Here is a 10249-nt window from a genome sequence, read left to right as displayed (position 1 = left end):
GCCTGTCATGCAAACCATGACATTTTCGTTGTACGTTATAAATGATAATTTCAGGGTGGGGGGTGGGGGGTCTGAAGTTAGGAGGGTGATTTTTGACGGCGTTTAACACCCGAGTCAGTACCCGACGGGTTATGAGGCTCCATACGTTAATTAACAATTTACATGAATCTTACAAGACCCGCAGTCGATCGGCTTTTTTCAACATATATTTAGTGCTTCTAAATCTTTTGATCTCTGTGAGGCGGTAATACACGAATACACCATCGACGTGCTTCTGTGGGCAAAATGAGCAGATTGTGAAATGGAAGTTTTTGTCGGGTTAAAGTTTTGATCTGTTTTTAAAGCTGGTGTGATTACATTCATGTTCATCCAGTCAGTCGGAGAGGAGTAACGTGCTAGAACTGGTCGTATTGAGCATTCGAGTGCATTTCCCAGTAGTTCTCGTACTCGGAGTCGGAGTCTAACGGCTGCTTATCCTGTCTATTGTCGCGTCTCTCAAAAGCAATTTAAGGATGGCCTATGGCACCAACCCGATGTTTCAGTGGCCAGCGCGTGTCATCGGGCCATGGGATCACGGTTTCGAGTCCAGGAAGATTCCTTTTCTTTCGTTCGTGAACGTTAAAGTTAATATTATTAGTATTACTATCAGCCTGACAAAAATCAATGATTCAGGTCTTTATGGTCTGAATAGTGCACATTGAACCCCGGGGCGGAGGCGGGCCTGTCCGATCAGGAGAATGGTTCGAATCGGAGGCTGTGAGTTTATAGTCTACTTGTGAATCTGTAATGAGATATATTTCTTGCTTTTCTAGGCAGAAGTCTGCGGCAATGATTTGGAACACCTCCCGTCAGCAATTCGTCCAAAGCAAGCCAAATCGTACACGTGACGGAATTCATATATTAGCAAGACCCTTAAACTTGGTAGGTGGTGCATCGGAAATCACATGTTCAATGGTTTATATTCTTTAAAATCAACCAGTATAATAACAGTTGTAGCACGGCAAGTACATGTATAGCCCATATTTTGTATGTATCGCTGCTTGGTTAGACTGTAAGTCATATTGTCCAAACGCACTAAACTTTGTTCGTATCAGGCGGATAACAAAAACGTGCAAAAATAATTACAGGCTTGATAACATCGAATAAACATGTAGCAAGCTCATACATAGCAATAACATGCAATTAAAGGCTTTACTAGTTCGTATTCATAATAACTGCACTACGGCATTGTGTATCAGTGCATTTCTATTTAACTGGACCACAAGTAATTACGAACGACGTACCCCTTTAAGTAATAAGCCCAGCCTCGTTTTTGTTAGTCAATCTCCGAGATAAATAGACGACTTACCTATAGTCGTTCATCCTAAAAATTACAATAATTATAGTCGTGAATACTAGTAAGTTAAACAATGTTTCTTTTTTCAAGGATATGCAGATGATCGTCAACGTACATTGTAACAAAATGGGCCTCAATACCGGCACGTGTTGCAGAGGAGCTAAACCTGTCACCAACTTGCAAGTTGGGACTGCAATCTTCTTTGCAATATGGTAAAAACAAGTACAATTGCCATGCATAATTTCTGCTCGTTATTAACCTAGCCCAAGAGTTTTATCACAAAGCATGTCACAACAACGCACATACAAAGTTGCAACTCTCTTCATATGATTAGGTCCCTGTCTTATTTTCAATGTTTTTAGGGTTTTTTTTCATACAAAACAAGGAAACTGAGCTATAGGTAACTGTCTTTGCCTGGTCACTGAGAAATACTAGACGAGTGTAATTGCAGTTACCTGGTCATAATAATGTAAACTGTGCCTTTCTCAAGTCGCTTTCACCACCTTCTCTCCAAATTCGCCGGGGTCCTCCCCGTGAACCTGCAAGTAGTTAGCTTTTGTTAAAAGTCTGTGTAATCGACAGAATACGTTGGCTTTGCACAGTTGCTCAATCATGGTGATAATAGCCAGCAAAGTTCGAGTGCGAAACGAAGGTAACCGCTGTTACTTTTTTTTCAGTGTACCCGGTTCTGAGAGTTATCCCCTGGTACGCTGAAAGATAGATTGACATGTTTTTTTCTGTGTTTCCCCTTATAAGAGAAAACATGGTTCCCTGACTGCCTATAGTATCTAAACACTGAAATACGGGGAGCAACAAAAGGTTTTACGCCACAATCGGCTTCAGCGAAAGACGTTGGTAATTGAATATTTGACGAGGGTATAGGAACTGTCATGTTTCTATAGCGATTGGTTTAGAGTTCATAGCGGCAGCCTTTACTGATACATTGTCCAATCCTTTATATAGGGACATACTCTTCTAGTTGATCGGGGTATAATTAGATTAACACACATTCGAATTCTATCTTGAACCGTCATTCTTTTTTGCAGTTGTCTCCATTTTTCATTGATGTGGATGTATCGTAAAATATGCCATCTGCTCAGCAATTCTGTTGAAAAAGGTCAGTTACCCGGCGTGATCGACATATTGTAATTTTGTTCAACATGCAAGTGATGTAAATTATACGCAAACGTAAACCAATAAATCACTTGTCCAGTATTCCTTAAAACTTACAACTGGTCATTTTGGGTCCTTAAATTTTTAAGATGTACCAATGAAAGCTAATTCAAACCTTTTTCACAAGGCCAACCAAAATTCCAAATCTTATAAGAGCATCCGATATCCCTTCTCTATAACATTAAAACCTTTTGTTTGTTTTTCTGCAAATAATTGTTAATGGATATGAAACCCATTTTCAACTTAATGTAGTCTTATTTTCTCTCCATTCAGAAGAAATTCCGATTATCCACGAAAAACCGAAGCCAAAAAAGTGCGATGATGACTGCTATTACGTAATATCATTAGCATTGGCCAAACTTGGGCTGATTATGATGTATTTCTTTATTTGCGACAGGTAAGATGCGATCGATAAGTATAATGAGGCTCAGATAAACCTCCCGACTCGAATCTCTAATGAAAGTTGGCGAAACATTCCTAAATTCCATTTCTTGTTCTGCCCCCAACCCAGTTGGATGTCAGTATGGCCGGTGTACGGTGCTTCGTCGATCTACTGTCAAGTTTGATTATAGGAGATTACGTCTCCTTATAGTCTGGCTGCCAATTCCTGGCTGACGATCGCGAGCCCAGTTTTCCCGGTTTAATTTTAGAATTGTCTCCCCTAGACTTGTTGCCTTCACCTAGGTTAAGGAGGCCATGCAGCGACCGTCTCCCCAAGCAAAAGCATATTAACATCGTTTATATATATTTGGCGAAGTAATCTTTGAATGCAGAGTTGCTTGTTTCAGAACGACGCTCTTCATGAACGAGAGCAAATACTTTAGTTTTGTTACCTTCCTCGTACTATTGGGTATTGTGATGGCACTTGGCCTATTATTCACAAGCAATTCACGACATACAACTTTGCTGCATCGAGACCAAACCGATGAATGGAAGGGCTGGATGCAGTTGATTATTCTCATCTACCACATCACTGGCGCGAGTAAAGTAAGTTGACCATAGAGAAAACAGCAAATTGTCGTGCTAATAATCTCAACGCTGACTCGTCTGTCCTGACCCTTGGCAGGTGAAGTTGTTGAAATCAATCTATGTTTATGATTATTCTTGTATCAACTTCACTGAGATTTCCTGTATCGATCACTATACTTGCTGATTGGGTACGCCGTACCTACTTCGGTTTGCTTGAGCAGGCAAAATACCCAACTCAAGTGCAAATTATGCGCGTCTCCTAGCTGGTAGAGTCCTCTATTGGTAAGCAATTATATATATTTTAGAAACGGTAATGAATGTTGAAAGTGTGAAATTTCCGCGTCTTTTTAGGGTTTGTTTGGGATTTTTTATTAATAATGCTGAACAGTAGTTTTGTCAAAGAAGATTGTATTGCCACCCAATGCTGAACCTTAGTTTGGTCGAAGAAAATTGTAAAGCCACCCAATGCTGAACAGTAGTTTGAAAATTGTAACGCTACCCGTTCTTTTCCACTTTATTTAATTTTTCTTCTTCTTCACTTTATTATAGATACTACCTATTTACATGCATATCCGAGTACTGGTTGCTGCATATCTTTTTCTGTCAGGATACGGCCATTTCTCATTTTTTTGGAACAAGGGAACGTACGAGTTTCACCGCGTTTTTCAGGTTGGTATCGGTGGAAATAGTAACGACATCATATCACATGCATTCTTTGAAGACAAATATTGTTTTTGGTCGTTAATTAAAGAGCCAAAAAACCGTGATTGAATCCCACCAACACTTAGCGCTCCAGAGACCGATGCGACGTGGATAACATAAATTGGCTATTAACATCAACGCTTGTCTAAATCTATTTTCGGTTTTAGTTTAAATGCATTTTGGTCACGACCGCAAAAAAACAGCATGCTGTTTTTTATCATCGGTGTACCGAATTACTGATTGGACTTTGGAGATGCTACCTTTGCTTACGTGTGTATATAAGTACCACATATAGATCATCATTTTTTTGCCAATAATCCTGGAAAACGGCATTTCTAAAAGCAGCTGCACTTGGATATTTTGGTTTAGTTGATGACGATCTTATCACTTTCATTCAAGGAGTGCAAGCTATCAGCTATTTTCATTAAAATTATTAATAATACTAGACGTGCAAAAAGCACATACGAGTACAACCAGTACAACCAGCTGCCTATCATGATAAAGACCATCATGATTTCAAATTTTAGGTCTTATTCCGCCTCAACCTGTTGACGGTATGTCTGTGCTTTACGATGAACCGGTCGTATCAACACTACTACTTTGTTCCACTCATCTCGTTCTGGTTTCTTGTTATTTGTGCCACCATGGCAGTATGGCCGCGTGCGACAGCAACGCCAGCAGAAGGTAAGCAAACGGTAACAGAAGCAGACGGTAAGCTTTGTATGCGCATGCGATTCTCTGGTTTGATTCTAGAGTTGCAGAAAGAGTATTAAGTCAGACGACGACTAGTTGCCAATGGCAATATACGCCCAGCGAAAAAGATTGCCTCCAATTTGAAATAGCCCAGACTACCCCGGTCTTAAGTAAAACGAGTAGCATTTTTTCACTCCCTCACAAATTCTCAAATTTCCGGTATCTCCTTACTGGTTGTTAGTACTCCAACAAGTTTATTCTGTTCTCTAATTATCACATGTGTAACATCCACATATTTTCCAATATTATACATTTGATAAGAATATCGGTTTAAATGAAACAAAGCTTAAGCGGGACGAAAACAGTTCAGTGCCATTACCGATCACGTCATGTCTGCAACCCGAAATGTTGGTTCGCATTAATTGATAATATTGAAGCATGTATCGTTGTTGGCCCATCATGTATATTGTGATAAATATACAACACGATAAGCCGGTGGAAAATGCTTATCACTCGCGAAGGAGCACAAAAAATAGTTTTTCTGCAGGCGTATTGACGAACAATGAATGCGTTTTGCCGTGAAGCCGGGCACTCCTGGGTCAGGAAAAAATAACCCCCGAGCGTTCATTATTAACGCAAGAGTCTATAGTGTTGCGAGTAACAGCTACAGCAGCAGACCATTGTTTTATGGTTTAAATCTTCTGCGGCATTGGTTGATAATTTAGATTAGTTTTTGCACTCAATTTTATGATCTTAATTGCAGAAAAGAAAAACAACTACTTTTTGTTTAATCTAGAATCTTAGGGATAACGAACCCGAGTACGTAAAACCAAACAGTTTTTGCCAAGCCTCCCCATTATTGGCATCGGACATCGGGTCAGTGAACTACATGTAACCTAGTATCTTAATTATTGCCAATGTTTCATTCCAGCAAATAGCCGTCAGTACATGTATGTAACAGTCAAGTTGGTTATTCTCATAATGGCTGTGTCAGGCATGTTTCTAACCTCGGTAAGTACATTGTTATATATTTAGCCAGAGTCATTCAACCATTATGTTCCACAGGTGGCAATGGGTGGCGGTGATTGGCCACTGTCAGCATTTCGTCGTGGCACAACATTCGCCTCGGAATAAACTGATAAGTTCTGAATGTATTATACGACGCAAAAACTGCAACAGTTAGTTTTTCATTTGCGTTGTTTTGTTTTACTCATAACCTGATCTTTCCAGGCCGCAACTGAGAAGATATTTCTGTTACCGCCTATTAGGACATTGTTCGTGCTTGGAAAAAACTCTGTTAGGGAGTGGATGTTCCGGTTGCAGCTGGACAGATACGTGAGTAAATTTATTTGGGTTATAACATGTATAATGCAATTATGGCGGATTGAGGCCTCGCCAAGTCGTATGGGATTATCGTCACCTCCATCATGACGTGACAATGATTGCATTGGGTGGATAAAAAAACCCGCAAAACTTCGTGAAGGGTTGATAACCTCTGATAATTTTCTTGCACGGTAATAAATTTTATCCACCAATAAGTTAAGGATTTGTTTTGCTCAATTTAGCGCTAAAAGTTGTGATATTCTGTTTGGCCCCCGATTGAAGAATGCTCGTAAAAAACTGCAATGTCCATAACGGTCACCGAGACGCTGCATGCAGGTGTCATGTATGTGGGAAAAAGGCGGGGTTCAGAATGACACTTCTTGAATTTCTTTCGGCCAAAATCATGGTCGAAAACACGTCTTTGGTGATTTCTAAGGAGCCTTTGCCCATGATTTTGGCATTTAGAAAGGCCGACTCTTTTATTTGACTTTACTAAATACCCATAAAAATATCATGATGAAATTAACACGCACTAAAGGAAAAATATAGGTTAAGAAATGTATGAATTTTTATACGGATTTACCTGGTCTCTTTGATTCCAGCGCTCTGAATTTGCGAGAACATCTGGTCTTTAACGATGTTTGTGATATTTGGACATCGCGAGACCATTTGGTCTTTGAGGGATTTTGTGAAATTTGGACAATACATATTTTGACATGTCATTTTAAAATCAGTATTATTGCGCATGGTTCAAGCGAGCTGTTTTCATTCCCATGAATATATTCAACAATACAGTTAATCCGTCATATATTGCGCACCATACGCGAATTTCATTGCATACGAATAGCGATTTTACTTGTGATATATATATGTACTTATCTTGTCATTTCAGAGTGCCATCTACGGCATGATATTTGCCTTCTGTTGTGCTCTGCTCAAGAAACTCAAAGTTCTTACTGACAGCGAAGAAAATATGCTGTTCTCAAAATGTATATCTTGTTTTGTGACAGTATTATCTGTCTTTGGTATATTTGTAAGTGTCTATCAATTCTAGCTAAATGTCTTATGCTCTCAAAATATTTTTAAAATGACGCTTTTTGCAGTGTGAGGTCTGATATCATAGTGCTTGATATTAAGTAGGTGCTGTTTGAAACGACTACTTACGTATTCCCTTTAAATATTTGTGATGAGAGGCTGTTTATTGAAGGAGAAATTTAGATGCAACCCCATCGTAGTTGAGCGGGGTGAAAAAAAGTGTAAAATGCGGTATTTGAAACCCCGTTTTATTTGTAGCCCTTGCATTATTTTATGCATGGGGATATCAATCAATATCATATGCAGAAAATTAGACCTTGGCTACAAATACCCCCATTCTATCTCATACATGTTATATAGAACGTAAATAAATTGTATCTTTATGTTGCTGATTATTTTTCTTCATTTCAGAGTTACGCCATTCTCGTTTCATTCTGTCATACTAAAGAGGAATGCAATAGAATTCACCCCTACATAACATTCGTACCAGTAAGTCATCACCACGTTTAGGCTGCCTTAATGAGGTGCATTATTTCATGACTACTCAAAAAATGCTCAAGGGCAAATAGTAAGCAACATGTATTCATAGCAACCATGGGGATGGAGTTAGTTGCTGGCTGCAGTACTAGACCCATCAGAGACGCGCATGATGGGATTGATCATGATAGGTAAAATTACCTTACACAGCAGGCCTTTCTATCGTTCCTAACGATTGAACGATCCCACAAGGTCCTCCGCTACAACAAATTTGCACTACCCTACGTCCAATGCTCAGGTCTGTAATTGAAATATTTCAAACATGCATCAAGTTTTGATAAATTTAGTTACTAGCGCAGCAACTCTGATGATCAAATTTTGTATGTGCCAGTTGGCAAATTACTTCCATTCTATAAGGTGCACGTCGACAGAGAGGCGACGTCAACTTGTCGTTTACATGGTTGACACCACCATTGGCCAGATTGACGTGTGGCATGCACTTTCTTAGGCTGTGATAAAATGTTGTTTGTTGATCGAGCCTTCTAATAGGAAAACGACTTTCTGACCACCACGAGCTCGTGTACTAGTCAAATGTCAATGGGGGATGGGTACATTTCAGTTACGATCCGAGGCCTGCTATATGGAGGATGAAAAACCGTAACTGACTTGTAATATTCCTTGTTTTTTCTCCAGATACTTTCCTTTATATTATTAAGAAATACGTTTTATGTCATCCGGAGGAAATATAGTGCTGCTTTTGCCTGGGTCGGGAAGATATCACTAGAGGTAAGTTGTCATTGTTATCACTATATCCAATCAACATGTTGAATCCGAGCATTTCCTCGACACTGCGAGGACTGTATGAATACCTTAGCCGCAACATTATACGGCAACTCTGTCACTCATTCTATCGAAAAATACCAGCGTACATTGGCTACAACATCACTTCACTACCAACAATCATAATACTTTGCAATGATATCAAGACCAAATTCTGCGCCAATCTGCAAAAAGGTGCTCCGATCCGAATTCACTTCAAAAGATATACTGCTGTTGAATCCAACGCCTTCTCCACGTTGTCTAGAGGCCATACTGTGTGACACTAAATTTCCTATCAGCAATAGGGCTGGACGCTAATACTCTCAGCCGATGCCCTTTCAAAGCACTGCATTTGTTCACATACGTTTACTGTTGGTTCATATTAAACATCGTTTCTATTTCGTACGAACGGCAGCGCCCTTCAGTCATAATGCAAGCTCATGTGTTATTTGCATACAATTGGTGCATGCAAGATGTTCCCCGATTGCTGCATGTTAATTTAGGCTTTGGGGACACTGGGTTTGTCATATGAAAATACCAAAAGGTACAAAGTGTATCTTGTTTCATTCGTCGCAAATCTGTCAAAAACGGCATTTTTTCTACGTGTATGGTTTTTATGGAAAGAACCACCTAAGTCAACCAAGCGTTAAGCTGGAACACATCATCCTCCACCTAGGTATGTTTGGGATAAAATGAACACAGCTTGCACGTGACTATGATTATATTTTACATGATATAAGAGCACGACGTGATATTTGTTGGTATCCTCCCTAAACTATTAGTCACACAATTATTATGTCTCTTTTCAGTTATTCATAACGCAGTACCACGTCTGGCTTTCCGCTGACTCTAAGGGTGTCCTCGTTCTTATCCCCGGCCAACCATTGCTCAACTTCATGACAACAACTTACATCTTTGTGTGTCTCAGTCACGAAATTCACACAGTCACAGGGACATTGGCAAAACACGTTATCCGAAATAATTAGTGCACGCTAGAACGATAGCGAAAGAGATAGTATAGAGTATCTGATCAGGATTTAGCTTGATTGGACAAAACGTGTTGATAAGGCTTAACTGTGGTCGGTCTGGTTTTCGTGTTTGGGGATGGCTTGTCTGCCCGTGTAAAATCGGTTGTATTAAGTGCAACACATTATTTTGAACAATCTGGTTAAAATCTTCAGGTCATTATTTTTTGTCTCCATCTACATGGGTCATGCACATACATTGAGAGATCAAGTGAGTATTGAATTATGTAACTTGAGACTGCTTGACTGTTTTACTACCTCCTGTATAGAATCCGGGGATGATGATTGAGGTATGTGTAATACACTGAACTAGGAATATGGCCTCTTACGTATGTATGTGGTTTTTATCAGGGCCTTGATTATTGGTTATTCTTTTGATGACATTAACGATGTTACTGTCTCTTCAAATAAACATGAGGTAATCAGAACATGATTTGCACGTCCACACTTTTATGCAATTAAGATGAGAGTATTTTAGCCATGAAACATATCAGGACAGTTGACCACGGGCACTCGCCAGCTATTCATCCCGCAGCTCCTCCTAATGGGCTCTTGTAACTATATAAGGCCTCACGAGCGAGCCTGTTGGGACTAATGTTTTGCCACCTTGTTTGCGAGCGTTCTTCCGAAAGGACAATTTTTTGGTGATTATGAGGGAGATATCAGTGTGCGTAAGTGTTTTGCTTGGAATTATGAT

The 10249-nt window shown here is 39.7% G+C and overlaps 1 protein-coding gene across 1 annotated transcript; it reads left to right on the top strand.

The window, feature by feature from the left end:
* The first annotated feature begins 1948 nt into the window (after window positions 1-1948).
* Window positions 1949-10249, top strand: LOC135500844 (N-acetylneuraminate 9-O-acetyltransferase-like). The gene is made up of 11 exons (XM_064792510.1): window positions 1949-1988; window positions 2783-2906; window positions 3298-3496; window positions 4028-4147; window positions 4708-4864; window positions 5805-5884; window positions 6104-6208; window positions 7089-7229; window positions 7643-7720; window positions 8402-8494; window positions 9337-10249. Exons 1-11 carry the CDS (start codon window positions 1949-1951, stop codon window positions 9511-9513), a joined length of 1314 nt encoding a protein of 437 aa, XP_064648580.1. The 3' UTR covers window positions 9514-10249.

Source organism: Lineus longissimus, chromosome 16, assembly GCF_910592395.1.
Source record: "Lineus longissimus chromosome 16, tnLinLong1.2, whole genome shotgun sequence".
In the NCBI taxonomy this organism is placed as follows: Eukaryota; Metazoa; Nemertea; class Pilidiophora; order Heteronemertea; family Lineidae; genus Lineus; species Lineus longissimus.
The sequence above is the reverse complement of the archived record's forward strand: the minus strand, read 5'-3'. Positions and strand labels throughout refer to the sequence as shown.